General features: G+C 43.1%; 2 protein-coding genes across 14 annotated transcripts in view; one reads left to right on the top strand and one right to left on the bottom strand.

The window, feature by feature from the left end:
* LOC105693657 overlaps window positions 1–15457 on the top strand; it is a 77077-nt gene extending 61620 nt beyond the window's left edge. For 9 of the 12 annotated variants that reach the window (XM_048657094.1, XM_048657096.1, XM_048657103.1 and 6 more), the window contains 8 exons: window positions 760–819; window positions 10406–10610; window positions 11346–11604; window positions 11681–11795; window positions 11881–12006; window positions 12317–12471; window positions 12573–12652; window positions 12736–15457. In XM_048657094.1, coding sequence (XP_048513051.1) covers window positions 760–819; window positions 10406–10610; window positions 11346–11604; window positions 11681–11795; window positions 11881–12006; window positions 12317–12471; window positions 12573–12652; window positions 12736–12904 — 1169 coding nt within the window. In that variant the 3' untranslated portion in view covers window positions 12905–15457. The remainder of the gene's footprint in view (window positions 1–759; window positions 820–10405; window positions 10611–11345; window positions 11605–11680; window positions 11796–11880; window positions 12007–12316; window positions 12472–12572; window positions 12653–12735) is intronic. The other 3 variants (XM_048657098.1, XM_048657100.1, XM_048657099.1) reach the window with 3 other exon arrangements.
* LOC105693658 (A disintegrin and metalloproteinase with thrombospondin motifs 3-like) lies at window positions 15271–20675 on the bottom strand. Of its 2 annotated transcripts, none has more exons than XM_012413724.3 (14): window positions 19497–20675; window positions 19228–19352; window positions 19017–19109; window positions 18697–18932; window positions 18310–18462; window positions 18130–18243; window positions 17915–18047; window positions 17670–17839; window positions 17303–17606; window positions 17099–17231; window positions 16756–17021; window positions 16418–16683; window positions 16048–16297; window positions 15271–15969 (listed from the first exon to the last, which is right to left on the bottom strand). In XM_012413724.3, exons 1-14 carry the CDS (start codon window positions 20512–20514, stop codon window positions 15709–15711), a joined length of 3522 nt encoding a protein of 1173 aa, XP_012269147.3. In that variant the 5' UTR covers window positions 20515–20675; the 3' UTR covers window positions 15271–15708. The 2 variants fall into 2 exon arrangements, with proteins under 2 accessions (XP_012269147.3, XP_048513062.1); XM_048657105.1 differs by having other exon boundaries at window positions 19437–19639.
* Window positions 20676–21579: the final 904 nt, after the last annotated feature.

Below are 21579 nucleotides of genomic sequence, written 5' to 3'. Positions count from 1 at the left end.
CGTTGTCCGCACCGTCGTCACCCTCGAGGCAAGTATCTCGCGACGCTAATCCGGAGACGAGAAATTTCGGAAGGCCTCGCGCTACCTCCTCTTCGCCCATCAGACCCAGAAGGCCACCTTCTATTCTCAAGCAACCCGGTGCCAAGTTCAGCTCGGATTTGGCTCGCCCGGATCCCTTTGCGAATCAACATTTTGACCCCAGCCAACACAGGCCGAGGTATAGGTACCAGCCGACGCCGCCAAAGGTCATCCACAGGGAATCGACCCCCTGGTGGCCACCCATTCCGACGTACACGGCGCGACCAACTGTCACCTTCGAAGGTCTCTATTTGGTCCGCTCATTGTCCGTACCTAGCTTATTTTAGTCTTTCGCCTACGACGCATGGGATTCCGCGCCAAGGAAGAATCCGACGAAAGTAAACGCGTTTTCAAAGATCCATTGCCGAAGGATGATGTTTCTCTCTTTCTCCATAGAATCTACTCCTCCTTGGCATCTGAACCATGCGAACACAGCACCAATATCGATAGATTAAAAGAGGCACGCGGCTTAGGTAGACAAACAGAGCGAAGCTTGTGCAAATTAACATGTGATTTAGAGAATATTTTATTTTCGTCTGTACCGCCTTACATGTTCGATATCGTTCACGTTCGGAGATACTTACAATTGGAAAATTATCCATCCCTACGGATAGATCAACGCGGCGATTTATTATCGTTATTATTTTTTTCTTTCTTTCATTTTCTTTTGCCGAAATATAGAGTACGACACCGCACCCCCGCCGCCGCCAAAAGCTCCACACTACAAAGGCGATCGCCAAGGTAAATCTATAAGCTAATATTAATAATTGTAACTGCTTTATCACTTCTTCCGCATCTACAGTAAAATAATTCGTGTTCATTTGAGCCTTCGAATGTTTGTATGTGTTTTCTTATTATCCAAGTGTTTCTGTGCCGGAGCTTATCGATAACGATTACGTAATACCTGTATTTTATCTGGTCTTGTGTTATGTGTTGTGGAATTGCATCTGAGGTACGTGTTGCATTCAGTGTCGTATGGAAATGTGACTGATTATTTTGTACGCATACCGCAGCTGCATGTTTCAATTCTTCCGATCGATCATTCCTCCCATCTTCGATTACCGACGAAAAAGCTTTTTCCATTATTTTATGTGACGTAATTCTTTCAGTTCATATTCACTTTTTAATTTGTCTCATTCAACATTTCGATATCATCCGATCTTCGTTATACTTTAATTGATTGAATATCCCACAGATTGAAATTTTTTCAATTGATTACCCGTAACAAATATATGATGATTACGCGGAATGCAACTTTCGTTCGCCCAGCCGGATCTCCTCGTCGTTGAGACGAGAGAAAATGAAATTATTAAGAAAATGGTCCGCCCCTGGCAACCTAACATGCCGCATAAACTGTATAGATAGAAAATTTATTGAGGTTAAGCAGCGACCAACTATAAGTCACGTTCCTTCGATAATTCCATGTAAATCGTAGTCCGCATTCCCGCGGTTGACGCTATCATTTTACACCGATTACATTCTGCCGAGACCCCATAAAGACGGATTACCCCAGCGACTCACCTGATTTTTTTCCCTGCTATTCCACAGAAGTATTTCATGATTTTTTCCACGAGGTACTTTCGTAATATTATTGAGGGAATTCCCTTCCCTTTTTGGCGTAGAAAAACACCCTGTACGATTTCACAATTGAAAATGAGACATCCGCTGGCCTCTCTAATCCCTCTCCCGGCGACCTTTGACCCGCGAGATAAGCAACCCCATCGTAAATCGTTCGTCTCCCTATGTTTCCGAGAAGTCTATACGCGCGCGGTGATACCCCATGAAAGATTTTACCGCGCGCTCACACAACTCAACGAAAATGTCCCCCTGCGCGCGATTCGCGCTACGATCGAATGACGTAGTGCGAAGTACCACCGTTCGTTCGTATATTTATTATTGCGCGAACGGTTCGCTCAAAATATTACAATGAAATTCGTGACGCTATCGGCGGCGGCACAACAACGCGCGAGCAGCGGTGTAACACAGCCTTGATAAAATAAACGGTGAACGCACCGTGCGCGGATTTACGATTGCCAAAAAGAGCGGCGAGGAGAAAACGGAATACGGTTCATAGACTACGTGGTAGGAGGATGGTGTACAGTAATCAAATAGACGAATAGCGATAGCGTACCGCCGACTGACCATCACTCGCCGACCTTGATCTGAATTTTTCTAGTTAAAGAACAACGTAAGTTTTGGTCCGATTATTCGGGTTTCATACTTTCGCTCGAGCGATCGGAGCCCTCGCTTCTGTCGTGGAACAATATAAGAACTTGGCGGTTCTGTTTAATGGACGAATAACTTTATCTAATCTATATTCTCCGATAACTCGGAGTCTACCTCGGCGCATATTGGCTGGGTGCCACTTGAAACCGTGGACAGTTAGTTATCCGACGATGCTCTTCGCGCGTCAACGACGGATCGACGGGATATTTAAACGCTTCTTACGCCGTGTAATTAAAAATCGATAAACGACGACAACAAGTGCGGGTGCGGTGCTGGTGATTAAATCGGATTTTACGTTATCGGTGAACAAAATTTCGGCAGTCGATCGAAGAGACGTCACGCCGCCGTTCAAACTTCTTCAAGATTTTGAAGTTTCAAAAAAAGTTCTCCCTTCTTTCGATACGATCGGAGACAATTATTCTGATTCTTCGGTCTTTAGTTTTCGTTACAATTTTATTTTACCGCCGCAGTTTGAATATCCGAGCAACGTAGCGGCAGAAGAGATACGCCGGTGTCATTTAATGCTTTAAATAAATATTACGCACAAGTTGTTGACGTTCGACCAACAACTCTGAATATCGAACATACGAGAGTCTGGGAGGCTAGAATTGGATTATGTTGAGCGATATCGCCGTTTCCACCGCAATTTTTTGATTAATCATAGGAGAATTTTATTCACATCGCAAGGGTATCCGTATACCGCTTTATCTGCGCCAGTGATTACGATCGTGACACATGTTGACAAAAATAAATTTCTGTGTAGCTGCGAATTAATTATTTATTCTAATTGGGTGTCGCGGGGTCCCGGTCGGTTCGAATCTTGACCTTTGTTGATCTCCTCCATATTTTACCATAAATATACATATCGCGTGTACGGAAATTGATATCGCGTATGACAGACGTTGCGCAACTCGAATCTTCGCGTATATCGTAAAATTCAAGAGTTACGTAACTTGGATTACATTTACTGACTCAAAAGATTGAAGATCTTAATTGTCTCAATTTGCGACTACCGGTCGACGATAAACCCACAGTATAATAATACGGTCGGAGACGAGCGAGTTGACGTCGCGGCGTAGACCGACGTATTAATATCGCTATCTCAGATTATACAGGTGTGACTTTATTTGGATTACGAATATCGCCGACGACTCGCAATTCCGGCGGGAATTTCCGAAACCGATAAAAAATCGATCGATCGAGTCGCCCGGCCTACCGTCGATGGTAAATAGAAAATAAGTGACGATAAAGTGTTATTTCTTAATGCAGAAATCGTGTCTCGATCTCGTTATCTCTCGTGATATTGAAGAGAAAAAAAAAATGAACGAACGGGTAACCTACAACGATAAGCGATCTTTGGAGAATCAGGCGGCGTGACGTCTTCTTCACGGGTAGAAGTTCCTGCGAGAACTCGGAGCAAGTGGCGGCTATTGTTTCGTACTCTCATCGAGTTCCCAGTGCGCGTCGGGTCACCGAAGCCGAGGCATCTCTCCTCGGAGAGTTCCCCGCCTGGGCTACGCGTTTTTCTCGACATCGGCGTCGAGGAGCGACGAGAAAATCGTCCAAAATAATAACCGCGTCTTTCATTTTTACGAACATCAGCAGTCCGGGACCCCGAGGGTCCGAACCTCGAGGAAGACTTACGCGCAACCATCGGGCAAAACAATGGCAGTCACGCATAATTCGGATTAGTTCGACTCGAGGGCGGAAGCGAAGCTCTATCGATATAACGGGCGCGCGGTGCTGGCGGCGGACGTAATACACGGGGGCAAACATCGTCCGAAAGTGCGGTAAGAACAGCCGGTGCTCCTTCCGACGCTCGACTTCAATGGAGCGAAACTGTCCCCCGCCGGCGGAGGTGCGGAGAAGCCGTAACTACGTCGCCTCGCGAGTGACGGACCTCGAGCGCAGTCAACAGTGGACCAGTCTGGCCTCGGATATCGATGATCTTGAACGCGCCAAGATGCGGCACCACGTGACATCCGATTTGAGGAAGCACATGCTTCATAGGCGTTCGATGCCGGAGCCCGAGCGTGATTCTTTGATTTACGTGGACGCGAACAACGACGATTACGGAACCGGTTCCTCCTTCGAGAATAAATCAATCGCCGATAATTATTTTTTACCCATCTGCTCGGAGTCCGTCGACGGTAGCGTCGACAGTTGGAGTTGGAAACCCGAGTGTGAATATTCGGCGGAGAGGAATTATTTCAAAAACAATAATTACGAATGCTACGACTACAACGGGGCGGACGGTTCGCGGGCGGACGATAATCGACCGATCGTCGATCGCCGGGAGACGATCGATCGCAGAAATATTTACAACGAAAATTCACACCGCGCTAACGAAAGAGACGATAACGAAGGGAGTCTGCTCCGCAGACATTTGATCGCCAAGGAAAGACCCTACGTCGACGCGGAGGAAACGGCCTACCGAGGTAGTCGGGAAAAACTGCACGAAATCTTTCGCCGAAATCGCGATTTGAGGAGGCAATTTTTCGCCGACGTACCCGCCAATAATACGGCGAAGGCATATCCGGAATTGAAATCGGATTTGACGGGGAGCGCTAACAGGGGTGGGCAGACGCTGCAAGAAATCGGAAGTGGTTACGGGAGTGTCGAGACCCTGACGAGTCAGAGCAATAATTCTGAAATAAGCGCGATTCAAAGTTCTAGTCGCGCGAGTCAGAACAGCAGGGCGTCGGAATTAGCGTCGGAAAATGGCGTGAGGATTCCGGAAGTGAACGCCCTCCAGGAGGTCGACAAAAACTTCGAATACTCGTCGGTGGCGAACGATGCTCCGCGATTCAGGGAACCGGCGACGCTCTTGATCCGGGATAAGAACGAAGGGCAGTGCTACTACGGTGTACCCGAACGGACCAAAAATCTAGCAGACGACGGCGATCCGTCGAAATGCGATCCGAGGACACGGGATCTCGAAGGTGTCGGGAGTCCCGATCCTCCGCCCCTTCCTGAATCTGAACCACCTTCGTCGATATCCGGTCATCAATTGCTAATTTCCGATATTTCGTCGACCGCTTCCGTCCCTCCATCGATTTCGGCCACGCGCCTTGCGGGTTCCTTGGAGCGTCCAAATTCTAAGGAAAGAACCCTCGAAAATACCGAACTCCTCCGGGACCGGACGAATTACGAAAACGAGTCCGAGGGGCTGAGGATGCTCGACAGATTCGAAGCGCACATCAACAACCGAAAATCATCGCCGCTGATTTCTCTGCCCACCAAAGAACCGCCCCATCAGATTTCTAAAAACTTCTACAAATCAATGCCCGACTTGGCAAACTCCAATATTTCGGTAATGATCGCCCAAAAAGGGGTGATTTCCCGATTAGCGGTTAACGGTTCAACGATCGACTTGAATCTTCGGAGGGATGATCGCCGCGGGTCGAAGTCCGTCCTTTGTCCGAGCGACAATGAGCCGACCCCAGTCAAAAACGAAGAGAAATATTCCCCGAAATTTCACCACGCCGAAATTCAACGTTCAACGGTGAGCCGCCTTCGGGAGCCTGAGGAAATTCACGCCACTCGAATCGATCTCTCGAAAAAGTCTAAGCTCGGTGACAGACGAGGAAAAGTCCCTCCGCCCCTCGATCTCTCCAGGGTTGGAGAAGCTCTGCGACAGGAAGTAGTACGTCAGGATCGAAGAGTCCTGAGGGATTATACCGTGGAAAATTCGCCCCTTCACGTGGGTGCTGAACTTCTTAAATGTAAACTGACGGTTCTCGACGGTCCTTCGGGTATTAGGGATCTGAATGTCAAGAAAAATTCCAATTCACCGCCCCGCCCAGAAGCCGCCCTCAAAACGGCTACGAATTTATTGGAGTTGTCGCGTGATCTTTCCCGCCCCGTTGTACCCGTTCGGAGCACTTCCGGTAAAAATAATATCAACGATAATAATAACAATATAAATAGAAATAACGATGTGGTTAACGCGAGGGAAAGAGAGGTGAGTGAAGAAACGAACAAGTACAGAAGTTCAGTGGTCGTTTGGTGCGACGGTGGTGTTGAAAAAGAGTGTAATTCCGTCGTAGATGTACCGAACACTGAACGGATTTTGACGAAAAAATCAACGCTTCGGGATCACCGGAAGTCCGCTGGGAGCCTTATTCCCTCTACCGGAAATGTGTTTCCATCCGTTTACGCTCCGATCCCATACAGTCAGTATACCTAAATAATAGAACTCTCGCTAAATTATTTCCATTGTTGTAGTATACCTTGCGCTTGTTTTACGGTCACCTAATTAAAATTTTTCAACGAGCAATTGTAGCCGGTGAAACTTGAGTTGGTATAATCGTGGAATCGTCGGTTGGAAAATTATTATTTATTTGCCGTCTACTTTCGATCGCGAATCTCACGCTTTCGTTGATTGTTACGGTGAGGAGAAAGGTTCGGGTTGACAACTGCATCGACTGATTCGCCAACGATCGATCGACTGTAATTAAAATTCTTCCTTTTCCAACCAACTCCGTTCAATTATTCCGTTTCATTGAGAGGTTCGAGTGCAGGTGCTCGTCAAACTTTGTCACATTTCGAACCGATTTCGGGTATCGAAAACGTAACGAAGATGGGCCAACGAAAAATCGATTACCCAAAGTTTCGGAACCAGATGAAAACCTCCGATGAATTTCTTCCGCTTTTATCGCTGCGAAGAGGCCCGTTATTCCCATCGAGTTGTACGACTCTTTACTCGAGCTAATACCGAAGAAACCGACGCCTCCGAAGATAATTGCGAAAGAAGATATTTTATTACGACGCTGCGCCATATTCGAGGTCTTAAGAAAGCGCTTCCTGGCTCACGGTCATCCGCTACGAAATCTCAGGCTCAAATTAATAACCTTACACGCGGATATACTCGGGCGTTCTCGTGTATCGCCTCGCGCGTAAAATCATTTCGAATCTGAACTGAAGGAGGAACATCGAATCGATTCGATCCAGTCGTACGCCTTGTAAAAATCACCGGCGAAGAAGAACGCGGAAACGGCGCATCGATAATTAATATACATACGTATAATGCCATAACTACAGGGGCGTAAATGATCTCGTGTTTCGCACAAGTACGTCATCATCCATGAAACTAGAACAACGGCCTCGTTCGGTTGGTTTCCCTCACTTCCCTTCGTTTCGACGATCCACGCATGCGTCGAAGTTTAATTCGAATGAGGATTTGCCCGCCGACATGTCGTATCCATCGTCGTATCAGTCGTATCTTTACTCCGCAGCTACGTGTCTTCTCCATTTGTCAGTTTGTATTGTTTGCAGATCATTCGAACGTGAAGAAGTTTCGTTAAATCTCGTCGAACTCTCGGTACGTCAATGTCACCTCGTCGATAGTTATTTTACCGTCCTATAATCCCACACGATTCGATCGAACTCCCCGTTGAACCGCTGTAGTTGTTTCTCATAATTTCACCGAGAAAATTTCCTACCTGAGCAATTAATTTTATGCCGACTATCAATTAGACGGTCTAGGTATGTATAATAGAAATAGATCGAATTGCCCCTAATTATCGTCGTCGGGATGCGACCAGATCTGGAATCCGAATTGAAAGTGATTTGAAAAAGAATATACGGATCAACTATCGTTGGAATTGACATCTAATCTCTACTCCGCGAATCATTAACCCCAATATAGCCAACAATTGAAGCGCGACATTCATTAAACCATATATCACGTGGCGTGGTAAGATTCGTACGTAGAACTATAATATTCTTGTTCGCGTGCCATGTGTATTACAATAATTTTATGCGAAAGTAATATTCTCTTTAGTTCGTTACACAACTGATCGGTGTACTCCTCTCACCGTATGACTCATGAATATGTTTATTTAGATTTTCCTGCACCTCCGCATTGCGCGCGGATAAATACTTGAACACGCCTCCGATGAGATGATTAAAATAAAGTGTGTTTTCCACGTCGAGATTGTTCGGTGTACGTGTAAGATTTACACCGACCGACGTGCGCGGATCGTAGATGTGCGAGAATTAATGCAAAGTCAGTTCGTCGGGTAAACGAATAACAGGGATCTTGTAAAAAATAGAAGATAGAAAAAGATGGAAAAAAATTGGAAAAAAAAAATAAAAAAAAAAAAACTGCAGCTATCCAGCGAAGCCCTAGAGTATGCTTCGAATGAATCGAATAAGTGCCAGCCGCTGCAAGAAAAGTAGGACAAATCTCATTAATCGCTAGCTTTGCTTTGCATTTGTGGTAAAGATACGCTACATATCGTAGTACGTTACCGCCGGTCGGATATTCCTTTTTTTTCTTTTCAAACAAATAAATCTCATGTAATTTCCATCGATTCCGTTCGACGCGATGAAAAAGAAAAATAGGAAATTGAATTTAATAACTTATCGAATGATTATTCCCGTTTCACGCACCGCGAGAGAACTGCGTCTCTTTTTCCCTTCCATCTGGAACGTTAAGTGATTGAATCAACGGAAGGAAACCCGTATGTGAATCTCGTCGATGATGCCTCAGACATGTACGATGCAGCTCGTGGAATGTAAAAGTTGGCACACTTTGTTTGATTTTCTCCAAGTTCCTGTACCGATACGAAAACTATGAGAAAATAAAGTAACGGAAAAAATTGGTAATAGAATTCTAAAGGTATTAAATTCGACGGGTACCTATAATCGAATATCCCCTTGGGAATATGTGCGTAGCGGAACGTTTTCGAGAAACCGGAAGTAAATCTGTTCGATTGCACTTTCGCAGTCGAGTTGTGTGATCGGGTATGAGATAGCGGGTGGATACGTAAACTCGTTTACTTCGAAACTAAAAGTTACGCAACTGCACTCTTGCGTATTATTAGGACTTAATTAGTCGCTTAATTTTCATTTCTATCACTAATTACGCGGCTATACCTGTACGTAAATTTATTTGCGCAGGGATGTTTCTCTTTTTTCCAGTTGAACTCGGTTGAAAAAATCGAGCGAAAGTTTGCCACGGGGTATAAATTAATATCGCGACAGAGCCGGGCGAAAAATCAAATAATTATTAGTCGATTATTTGGACCGGAAATCATTCGCGTTGGTGAAAAAATGAAGCGTCGCGTACAAATCATATCGAACGTTGATTCAGATCCTTCAATTGTGAAAAATTATCGTATCCATCGGGTGATGTTCAATATGTGTGGCATTCTACGTCAAACGAGCCACTTTTTCTAAAATACTTTTCGAACTTTTTCGACGTCTTGAAGGGTCGATCTTGGGGTGAAAAATCAACATGTTTTTCAATTGGGTTTCCTATGGTATTCTTATGTATTCCGATCTCAAGAATTCGAATCTGAAAGCCAAATCGATCCATCTATAAAATTGATCGTGTTATCGCAAATTTATCGCTCTGAAATGTGAAAATTCAAAGACATTTAGATGGGAAAAATTCGTAGCTCAATTTAGTTAATGGATTCGTGTTTCTGGGGTCAAAATAAGTAAGAAAAGTGTCGTGTAATCAGTTTTGAAAATACTTCATTTTCGAAAAAAAAAACCAAAGGGTAAAATTGATCGAGTTATCGCCAATTTATCGTTCCAAAATATGAATAATCGAAGATAACTCGATGAAATTCATTCCCAACTTAATTCAATCGACGTATTCGTATTCCTTATGTCGAAATTCGCAATTTTCACCGTGAATCATAGCTTTCGGGAATGTTGACTTTCGGCGTTAATAACTTTTCCAAAAATATTTTGGAAAAAGTGGAAAGCCCGTTCGACGTGGAATGTCCCATGTTTGCGTTAATTCTGAAGGTTTGTGAACAACAACAATTCTATATATGACGTAAAAGTTTTACGCCGCAAACCTGCTCCCCATTGCTGTAATATGTAAATCAACTCAATTACATTTCCGGTTTCCTACATATATATGTATATTATATGTATAATTCTATTCGTATCCATCCATTTATTTTCATTTGTCTCGCGGTTCGTGAAATGTTAACGCTGATTATCGGCTGGGCCTACGAAATTTGTTAATCGAATAATACAAGTTTCCTGTGATTTATTACTCACACAATTAACGAAGCAACAAAGACGCATGACCGATTAATGCTTCGATTTGTTTTTCGATTTCTCCTAATCCTAACAGAGTCGCCCAGACGATATGTGGAGGGTGAGGTGACCATTCATTACCGTTCACCAGTTCGCACAGAGGCCAAAGAAGTCCTTACGGAAGCGGAATTGGCGCGAAGGAGCGCCGAAAACATGCGACGAGTTTATCAGGAGGAAAGACGGCGCAAATATTTGCAGGAGTTACACGACATCGACTCTCGTCGTCACACCGATAATTTCACGTGAGTGAATTCGAAAACAGTAGCATAGAACATTTTCGGGAACGAAATTTCATCGATCCTCCGCGTGACCGGACACCATGAAAAATTTAGTAAAACGCAACCGTCTGTGTAGGTCGCTAAATGTCATAATTTGTTAAATGTCATTGATGATCAATATTGCGCCGGCTGTAAATTATATTTAATCAACGCCCACCGATTTCACTATTCAATTCACCTGTCCTCTCGCGATCGTTCTGTAACGCGAGCGATCTGATATTATTTTCATGTAGAATTAGAAATGCGAAATTAGGATTTTCACAGCTGCAAATTTTATCGTCGCAACTTCTTTCGGATCAATTATCGGAAATTTAACGCGTCAATCTTTTGTCGCAAATGTTTCAAAAATCCAACGAAACTTGGTCTCGTTTTACGCTTGTACAAATGGTGCAATTACATAAAATCGTGTGAAAATTATTTACATACCTACCACGGTGTCTGTGACCCTAGAGTCAGACCTACTTCCAACATCAGCTCGGCGCTGTGTCCCACCTAGTTATGGGTGCTGAGCTCATGTGGTCGCGTAAATTGAACGCAGACAAATGCTCAGGACGTACAATAGCGATAGTCAGTTTTACTATAGAATTATGTATTTATTCCATGTTTTGGAACACCAACAAAAATTGATCGAAGTAATTTTTATTCGTTGTTCAGATAATTATAACCCAATCAAGAGATTAATTTTTCACGTTTTGACAGGCCCTCCCAAAAATCGCCGATCCCGTTGAATCGATACGACGATTTCGTCGATGATCTTAGCCACAGAAGTCGCTCGCAGGAGCAAACGCCCGAGCCTCGTCTGGTCGCGAAAGCGCTTTATAATTTCGTTGGGCAATCGTCGCGCGAACTTACTTTCCGAAGAGGTGATATTATCTTCGTACGACGTCAGGTAGACAAGAATTGGTACGAGGGCGAGCACAACGCCATGATCGGTCTGTTTCCATTCAACTACGTCGAGGTGGGTTTCAAAAAAAATATACACACGTATATCATTTCCATTTCACGTATAATCGAACGATGATCAAAAATTGCAGATCCTTCCGTACGATGGGATCAGAACAACAACGCCCAAAAAACCGTACGAAGGACAGGCCAGAGCGAAGTTTAATTTCGTCGCACAGACTACCCACGAATTGTCGCTAGTCAAAGGTAATATTTTTGGCGATGAAAAAAAAAAGGAGACTTGCACAATATCGATGAGAATATTGGTGAAAATTTCGCTATTTTTTCACAGGGGATCTCGTCGTCCTGACGCGAAGGGTCGATCAAAATTGGTACGAGGGTAGAATCGGGAACAGGAAGGGAATCTTCCCGATTTCTTACGTCGAGGTACTCGTTGAGCCAGGAGTCATCAGATCGGGTGAGTAATAATTCGTTTACCGACGATAATCACTTCCGTCGCTATCTCCGTAATTATTACGAACGAAAACCCGACGCTCCATACGTCGTAAATTTCGAATGGCAGTTTATGTCGGATACCAGATCACATCGTTCGAATCAAGATTGTAAAATAGAAACAGTAATTGAAATTTATCGGCACTCACCATTACTCGAAGACGTCGTATTTCGGACGGTGAGATCGTTGACGGTTCGGAGATTGTAATTTTTAACTGACAGGAAGGTAACTACGGGTGACTTTCGAATGCTTGAAATTTTGTCCTCGTCGACAGAAACCCCAGCCCAGAATAAGCCGGTCGCAGCCCCAGCGGCGCACAGTCTATTATCAAACGGCTCAGCTGGTGGAAAACTTAGCATGGGTCCCCATCATTACACGCCGTCTATTCCGACGAACACCAACGCAGCTCAGGCCCATTACAATTCACTGGTAAAAATTTTCAGACGTTCCATTCCGTGGTTTTTTTTTCGGAGAGCAACGTCCGTTGCGTCATTCGAAGAATAATCGTAACATCGTAATTTTAATTACAGCCTCGCATGGGTGGAACCAAATTACACGTGGCTCCGGTGAATGAAACTCTTCATATCGATACCCACTCTGAACCCCTTCGGTAATAATAATTTATTCGCTAAGAAGTTCATCGACCGTTCAATTATCGATCGGATGTGAGAAATTGTTGTTTTTTTCCTACAGATACCGAGCCCTGTACAACTACAGGCCGCAAAATGACGACGAATTAGAATTAAGGGAAGGCGACTCGGTCTACGTGATGGAAAAATGTGACGACGGATGGTTCGTAGGATCGAGTCAAAGAACGGGATGCTTTGGAACATTTCCCGGCAATTACGTTGAGCGATTGTGAGAACGGGAGGTACCGACGATGAGAAAAAAAAAATTACAAAAATGAAAAAATGGCGGATTAAACCGCTGGAAAAAAGTAACTAATAATTATGATAATGTAACAACACAGTACGTCTAATTAATTTCAACGCCGAATACATATTACAATCATTTCGATTATTATTTCTTTATTTTCGTCTTGTTTTCATATAGAATCGCGTGTGCTCGAGATCAGAAATCTTGTTAATTTAGTCTTCCCCTAATTTACCTAACCGCATGAATTTGAAATCACGACATCAATCGTACATAGATTATACATAAAGCTCGTTAGCGTTATAAGCATAACGGCGAATTGCACATACGAATACTCGATTATCGCGTAATATACATAAATATAGAATAATATATATAAATATTCGAATCATTGTACTACTAAAACGTCATGAAGGAAAGAAGAAAATGAAGTTGCATCTACCAAAAATAAAGTAGACGGTAAAATAAGTATAACAAATACATAAAATATGTATAACTAAATATGTAAGGTAACATTAAATGTGTAAGTAGTGTATAATAACAATATAGTAATTTATTAATACGAAATACTTATAAAATAAAATTTCTATATGACTGTGAAATTACGATCTACAGTGTTAATTCATCGTTGATAGATTTTCTGTTTTCACAAATATATATGATCATATGCCTATAGCGGAAAAACGAAATATACGATAAGTTAAATGAAACTACAAACAGAAGAAGACGAAAAAATAATAATTATTGCAACAAAATCATTGTTATAGTTAAAATTTTACACCTGCAATTGTCAAACCTTGCGTGTTCCCACCAATATTTCGATCACAAGTTGCTAGATCAATCGGTAAACCAATGAAGTATAAATTAAGCTCTTAGAAAATCGTAAATCTTCGATGATAGTTTTGATTCAGTTTTACGCGTCACAAATAAATAGGAGCTTTCGAAGACTCGCTGTATCAATAGAAAAAATAATTCATCATCGACGATAGTTTATTTAATTCTACTAGAGTTGAATTAATGTATATTAATCGTAAAATGTTGACGTAAGTTATACGAAGATAAAATATTTGCTATTTGCTGTACAAGAAAATAAAGTAAGATCACGACTAACGATCATCGGAATCACAAAGTTCAACTGCGCGTTTGATAAATAATATGAACGTGCCTACGTCATGATGATTCGACGTCAATGAAAAAAATGATAATCATAATTATTAAATTTTTCATGTCCGAAAAGTTTTTTTACGATTAAATGTCATTTGAGTCACTCAAATTGTAACAGCCGTTTTTCAAACCGAAAAATATTAAGGCTAAACTGTGTTAAGAATGATTTTGATCAAAATAATTGAAACAAAAAAGTTTATACTTAATTGAGCCTAAATTATTCGGACATAGATCTTTGGTACGAACGTAAATTTATACTACATATTATACACGATTATGATTGAAAATTTGCCTTCCCAAATTCATATTTTTGTAAAGATTATTTATATTTAGAGTTATAGTATGACTTGAGAACCTATATATAACATTATGTATAAATATATATTATATATATACACGTAGAATAATTATCACCTATTACATTTTATGCGTAGCATGTGGAGGTAACGATGCGGATAAAAATTTGACGTACCAAACAGATTTGAAAAAAAAAAAACGCCGTACCCAAAATATCATTCAACATTTCATCGATCTTATTATCAATGATAATCGGATACTCAAAGTACACAGTGTAATTACAAGACAGAAACAAATCACATGACATTAAATGTAAACTAAAAATTACAGTGTAATATGATAATCACCATCCTAACGATAATAGGTACATAGAAATTTGCCTAATAGAAATTAGAAGGATGAAAAGGATAATATTGAAAACTAATTAGCATCATTATCATTTATACATAACATATCACATGCACACCAGTTGTCCATGTGATGTAAAGAAATACGCGGTTCAAAATCAGACAATACTAATGATAAAAACTATAAATTCATTAATATAATTATATTATAGTACACATACGAGTATAAGAAATGATCGAAGAAGCGCTAACGTAGATAATTAATTGTGCAGGAAAAGAGTGGGGAATCTTGTACAAATCTTTGGACAAGCTTCTGGCCGGTTACTAATTAATCGTACTGACCCAAAAGCTGTGTACATTACACACTAACATATCTGGCGATAATTATATATCAGTTACATCTCATTCGCATATGTAAACAGCCTAAAACACGTGTGGATTCGAACGGACCCGCTGTTCTACCAGAAAAAGATAATCTTGTTAAATTATGATTGCAATCGTCGTCGATCCTTTTGCGTACATCTAGTTTTTTTTTTCTTTTTTCGCCTAATGTTTTCGATTGACAAAATTTACTACCTTTACCTCTGTTGCTCCGTTAAATAATATAGCCGCGTTATCGCATGTTGGATTCTTTAATATTAAATTTATGATTACCTTGTAATACAATTAGCGCTAATGACGTCACTATAATATGCATTGTACACTTGATATATGAATAAAATCCTAGTCTATTACTACGGTAGACCAATTTAATGTACAGGCCGTGCATGCGAGTACTCTAATGATTATACTGCGAAAATTTATAATTATTACATTGTGTTTAAAAAACGATATTAATCGGAATTTCACACGGATTAAAATTGTTTCAGAAACTGTAGCAAACATGAGGACAAATTTGTAGAAATGACAATGACTATTCCGAGTCGACGTTTCCCCTTACCTTTGACTCCGACTTTGGCATCTACGCGATACGACAGTAAGTCGCCTAAATATTTGCGCAACTCAAACAACATCTCTTCCTGAAACTCGGCACTTCGCAGTATCGTTGAAATAACGTGAACGAACAGTATTTACTCCTGTCGACTTTACAGGATTCCGAACAAACCGTGTCCTGATCCTGAAACGTTTTACAAGTCCTGAATTCGTAAGGAGCAACTTTACCGCAAGTGAAAAACGAATCCGTCGATTCCCCTGGACCACAATGAGCCAAACGAGTCTGGATACCGCGACCGCAACTCTGCGAACACTGAAAAGTAAAAGCTCCATTACGCGCATTCATCTCAACGACACGTGTAATACTTTCCTTTCTTGTCTTCCTACGTACCGGTGACCAATCGGTGAACAGCCATCGACCTTGACATGGTATTCTGTTGCACTCCTGTTCGGTATGGGGAGGTTGTCCACATCGATCCGGAGGTAACATATCTCTGTAAATAATTGCGGCATTCTCGACCGAGACTACGGTCACGTTCACAGATACATGAACGCAGTAAATTTCTCTGTGTTGAAATCCCGTGGAACCGCAGGTCGCTGTGCACTCTTCCCACTGACCGCGAATCCATTTGAACTGGCAGCTAGAATTTTGAAAAATCATTAAAACTTCCACATGATCACCGTAATTTGCGATTCGCGAATTTAGTTCAATTTGTCACGTAACGATCGGCATTCCAGAGTAAATTCCAGTTGCAATTCACCTGAGCAAATTGCAGACCTCAGTTTCCTGAAGAGGTTTTGAAGCCAAAGGACAGTTTCTTTTTGGCACAATATCACCGCTTAAATTGTCTCTACAAGCGATGGTTTTTTGTCTACTTCCACCGCCACAACTTGCCGAACATGGCCCCCAACCACCGCGTATCCAAGAATACCTGGTGGTGCTGTTCGAGTCGTTCCTATGAATCGTGTATTGGAAAAATACCGAAATAGTAACACCTCGACGAACCGCTTCATCGGGAACTCCCAACTAAATATGAACAAATGGGGTTTTAAATTTCAACGCCGATAGAAATTCTCAGGTATGATTGATGTTACGCACAGACACAACGATTTCTGAAAACAGAACGCCCCGTGACCTCAAAGTATAAGTGTCCCCGAATTTCCGTGACCGAAAAGCGGCACCCTCGACGATCACGGGTTCTGCTCTACCCCAACTGTCAAATTTTCCGATATCGTTACGCCTGCGACGTCTGTCACGAATCGTTATCACAGTATCATTCCGATGGGCATCGGGGAAGTGATCGAGAGTCAGTTCTATCTTTACGTGATGCGCGGATCGAGGAATCACGGCGAGTCGAGTCATACCTGCAAATATTTCAAAGTAAAGTGGATCGTTGTCTCGTTCGATTTGATTACCGTTAACCAATTAAAATCTGCCAAACCTCGCCGCAATTTTTTTTGATATCTGCTGGTGATGTTTTTGCAGTTCACGTTTTCACCTCCGCATTCGCCACAGTTGTCGGTAATTTTTTGCGAACCTATCACGTTGTCACATCCAATTTTCTCGCACTTTCCCTGCGGGAAAAACGTCGATATCATGTCCTTTGAACCCCCGTTTTACCCAGTAGGCCTCCCGATCTACCTACTTGAACGCAAACGTCGGAACTCCCGTAAGAGCACGGTGTCCCATCGATCAGATTTTCTCCACTTCGGAATATTTCCCCGGTTTGGCGACTTCGGCAGGTCAATTGGCACTTTGAATTCGCCTCCTCAGGTTCGTGGGGCAGCCAACTCGAATTGTACCACGAAGACGATGCCGGAAATCCCATCAGAGTCACCAGCCGAGCGCACTGCTGAGCTCTCAGGTCTGTTTGTTCGGGACACTCGGAAACTCGACAGATTTTAAACTCCTCGTTTTCACCGTTACAATTCGCACCACCGTACGCAGGCCTGTGGATTTATTTATTCCAGAGTTTTGATTCCAGTTTATGCGGCACGATTGACTCCACTCACGTTGGATCGTTACATTTCCTAGACCGGAACTGAACCCCGACTCCGCATGGCCTCGAACAATTGCTCCAGATACTCCAATCGCTCCAACCTCCGTCTCTGACGTTGTGGATGACCGGACCAAGGCCGAATTTCCGACGGTCAACCAGCTCGCAATACCCATTGATGCACCACTGTTGGTTGGCACGATGAAGTTAATTGTTAAGGATCTGATTATTTTTTTGGTTCACTCAGAGATACGTCCTCACCTTGTCCTCGCCGCATTCGGTTCCCTCGAGCGGAGGTCCTTTTTTCGTTTTGCAAATTTGTGAGGAATTTTCGTGGCCGCACCAAAGATGGGAACAACGTTCGGGCAGTTCGAAACTCCTGCAGAGGCTGTACCTGGAAAATGAAGGTGACTAATGACTCTTGGTCATTGTCGTAGCGATTCATCGGTAATTCGGTTAACGATCGATTCACCTACCCATCCCCAAACTCCATCCTGCACTGTTCGTCCATGGTGAAGGTCGCTTGAACGGTGGATTTCAGATGGGTAACGTTCTGGTTATCGGGCTGATTCAAAAGACATTTCCATTGCCTGAAAAAATTTGTATTCAAATTAGGTATTGTCGTTTCTCCGTTTCGCGTTCGGTACGATTCTCACTTGGATCTTTGGTGGAATTCCCTCTTCGAACAACTGGACCAGTGAAATCTATGAAATGTAGCGGCAACCATTGGCGCCATGACACTTCCCATGGAAGCTTCATCGCCGCATGAATTTCCTACGGTATCATCTCCGTCGTGCGTTAATCCCAGCCTACCCAAAATTAATTAGCATCTAATTAGAGGGGTGCCTCAGACTCGAGCAATTACCGGCGAAAACTTTGGTATCATCGGTAGATTATTCGCGTAACGAAAGTCGTTACATTGCCGTGTTCGAGATAAAACAAGAACACGAACTGTTACACTTTGTTTTAGGGATAATAATAACTAAGCGGAATGATTATCATACCGGCTAATCGGTGCGACGGTGTAATTCTAATATACATACACGTGTGCAAGCTCGTGAGCGATTATGAACGCGCTTGTCAAACCTTCATCTCGATTCAAGGCGCACGATCTCGATGGATCGCAAACGCCGGAAACCGGCGCGTATCCCGAAGGACCTCCCAAATCGAGTCGCGTTAGCCAAACTGCTATGTCGTGAGTTTCGTTCGAGGACGATAGAAATTTATTGTTCCATCGATTGACGTTCTCCAGAGATTTTCTGGCGTTGCCTCGACGGACCTGGTAAAAAATTTGAATAACCTCTGCCGTAAAGATCCGAAAAACTTGAACGGGCGATGGAGCTGATGGACAAAAAAAACTCACCATTCCGTCGTTTTTATCCGCATACAAAATCATGCGAACTATCACCAGCCTCAGATTCGACCCCAGCGATGGATCTTTGTAAATAGCGCTGACCTGTGTGCGAAATTTGATTAACGCCCGGATAAAATTACTTAAAATTATCTTTATTCGGGGGATAAATTTTGCGCGCGAGAAAGAAATCGGGGAAAATTATTTGGACATCGGAACGTACGATGTTGAACAGAGCCAAAATGTATTGCTGAACTCTTGATCCGTGAAATTCCACCACCGAATAATCGGCAGCAATTCCTATTTCCAACCATCGGGGTTGAGGTTCTTTTGCAGCTGGCCTCCTTCCTGCGAGTCGTTTGGAAAAGAAAAACGGTTGTTTTTTTTTTTTTTTTTTATCTACTGAACCGATGTGAAAAAATTGAGAACTACCTCAAGGATAATTTAGCGTGAAACGTGCGGAAAATATTTTAACCGAATCATTCAGCTTACGGGGCAACTTATTCCGTTCCCAGGCCCGATCAAAGAAATATCCAATATGCTCGAAATCTTCTTCAGCAGGAAGCTCGGCATCCTCGGCTTCTATCTCCTCTTTATCTAGAGCGTCGCTCGGATTCGGTTCTACATCAATCGTGTCCCCCGTCAGATTATAGAACTCCCGAGTATCGCAGACCATCAAATTTCGTTTGACTCGTTCACGGGTGCCTGAGGAATAGCGCTGCCAATTCGAAACCCTCGACTGGAAATTTCGGGGAAAGTTATCATTCCCCTTATGCCGGGATTCTGGTCCAGCCCAGACCGCATCTATAGGCAGCCCTGCGGCGGTCGCTGAAATGTCATTTGTACTGGATATATTCAAATTGTCTTTTTCAACGTAGTCGAAAAATTGCTCGAAGCGATCTCCTGCCCTCCCTAAATCTCTTTGAGTTTTTATCGAGGAGTCCTCAGACTCTCGCACGACGCTATCAAAACTGTACGAACGATTCTCCTCCGACTTTCCCGTCAAGTTTCTCTCGGACTGGTAAATAATATGACGTCCCTCGGTCAGAGGTTGGATAAAGAACGTCCCCTCGGTCACACGTATGAAACCGTAAATCGAGGAACCACCGCACACGGTTATCGCGGCTAAGGACTCCGACTGGCCGCGGACAAATCCATTTCGAAACTCGCAGGATCCCGTGGGATTTTCTTCGTCTGTATCCCGTCGGTGTCGCTTCCCCGGGGATAAGAATATCCGCCGCACCGCAAATCCGGGAGCAATAATCAGGTGTTCGTTTAACGACGTCTCCAGAGTCCAATCTTCGATAGTGATTCGCAGAGGAATTACCTCAGACGTGGTCGACCTCTTTTCGCGTCTACCGTGGAAGGATATTCCAATTTTTGGGTATACCATTTTGTAGGATTTCACGGCGTCGAAGGTAGTGAGGAAGTCTCGGAGATCGTCAGCTTTCACGTGTAAATCAATCGACCACCAGATCAGCATGAAATGACAGAAATGTAGTCCCCCCATTGTCGAATAAAAAATTTCACCGGAGCAGAGGATAGTCCGAGGGCGTAGGAGGTGAATTTAGTTCGTCGTGTTTTGTCAAAAATAACGCAACCGGATGATCAGAACTCCGATTTGAATGAATACTCGATCGGACGAAGCTGCACTCGCGTCTTCGGTGACGTTCGCGGTACAACTGGCAGCCACATGGAGGTCTACAAATATACTTGGAATACTTTCATAGTCGTTATACTTACGAACGTAGCGGAGGATGTAGTACTACGTAAAACACATACCTACCTACCCACATAGATGCGAGAGTTTCTAATAATGGACGCTTTATGAGAGGACTGCAAGCTCCGCCACAGAGCAAACAGTCTTCGTTTGTGACGAAGCGCAATGAAATTAAACATCGATGACGATCAAAGCGGATTAAAACGGCGTAACGTCAGATCCGAAAACGCTGCTCGCCGGTTATTAAATTGGAATTTGCATTCGCTCGGCTCACGAACGGAATTGGATCGTTCGGACTATCTCCAACGAAATTGAGTTATCCAGTTTTTTCTATTCCGCCGGACTCTCCGCGTCGATGTGACCGACTTCAAGCGTGCCAATTTCAAAGTGTACACTCAAAGGTCCACGTGCTGGTACGTCGTCGTTAATTCGTGCTCGCATTACATAACGCGCGGTGATCTTATGGTAATTTGATTGGAAACGGAATGGGCAGGGAAAAAGAATATCGATCCAAGTGACACATTGTAACTCGTCGACAAGTGAAATTGAACTTTATTGAAAGCAGAAAAAACCGATGACGCGACGGGTCATCGCGTCGAACAGCGAACATCTTATTTAAGAAAAACTGAAGATTCGAGCGGTCGCTGTTACGCTCAAGTAGAGATAGTATAATTCACAGGTAACACAAGCGCTCGGCGACGATAAAATCAACCCCGCCGAAACCACCTCGTTGTTTTCGCGTCGGGTTTCTCGTGAAAATATAACTAATAACTGATCCGGCCACGCGTTGCCGTGGCTCAGTTTATAATACATTATCCCCTTTTTGCAACATTTTTTATCGATGCTCCGCTCCTA

Source organism: Athalia rosae, chromosome 6, assembly GCF_917208135.1.
Source record: "Athalia rosae chromosome 6, iyAthRosa1.1, whole genome shotgun sequence".
NCBI lineage: Eukaryota > Metazoa > Arthropoda > Insecta > Hymenoptera > Athaliidae > Athalia > Athalia rosae.
This window is presented reverse-complemented; position numbering and strand designations above follow the sequence as displayed.

Bases quoted from the DNA above. Each gene is read 5' to 3' on its own strand.
- LOC105693658 (XM_012413724.3), bottom strand. From the start codon at position 20,514: ATGGGGGGACTACATTTCTGTCATTTCATGCTGATCTGGTGGTCGATT. The intron at 18,463-18,696 runs GTATGTATATTA...AATTTTGGGTAG, and splicing joins GCTCACGAGCTTGCACACGT to GCTGGGATTAACGCACGACG. The intron at 18,244-18,309 runs GTGAGAATCGTA...AAATTTTTTCAG, and splicing joins GAATTCCACCAAAGATCCAA to GCAATGGAAATGTCTTTTGA.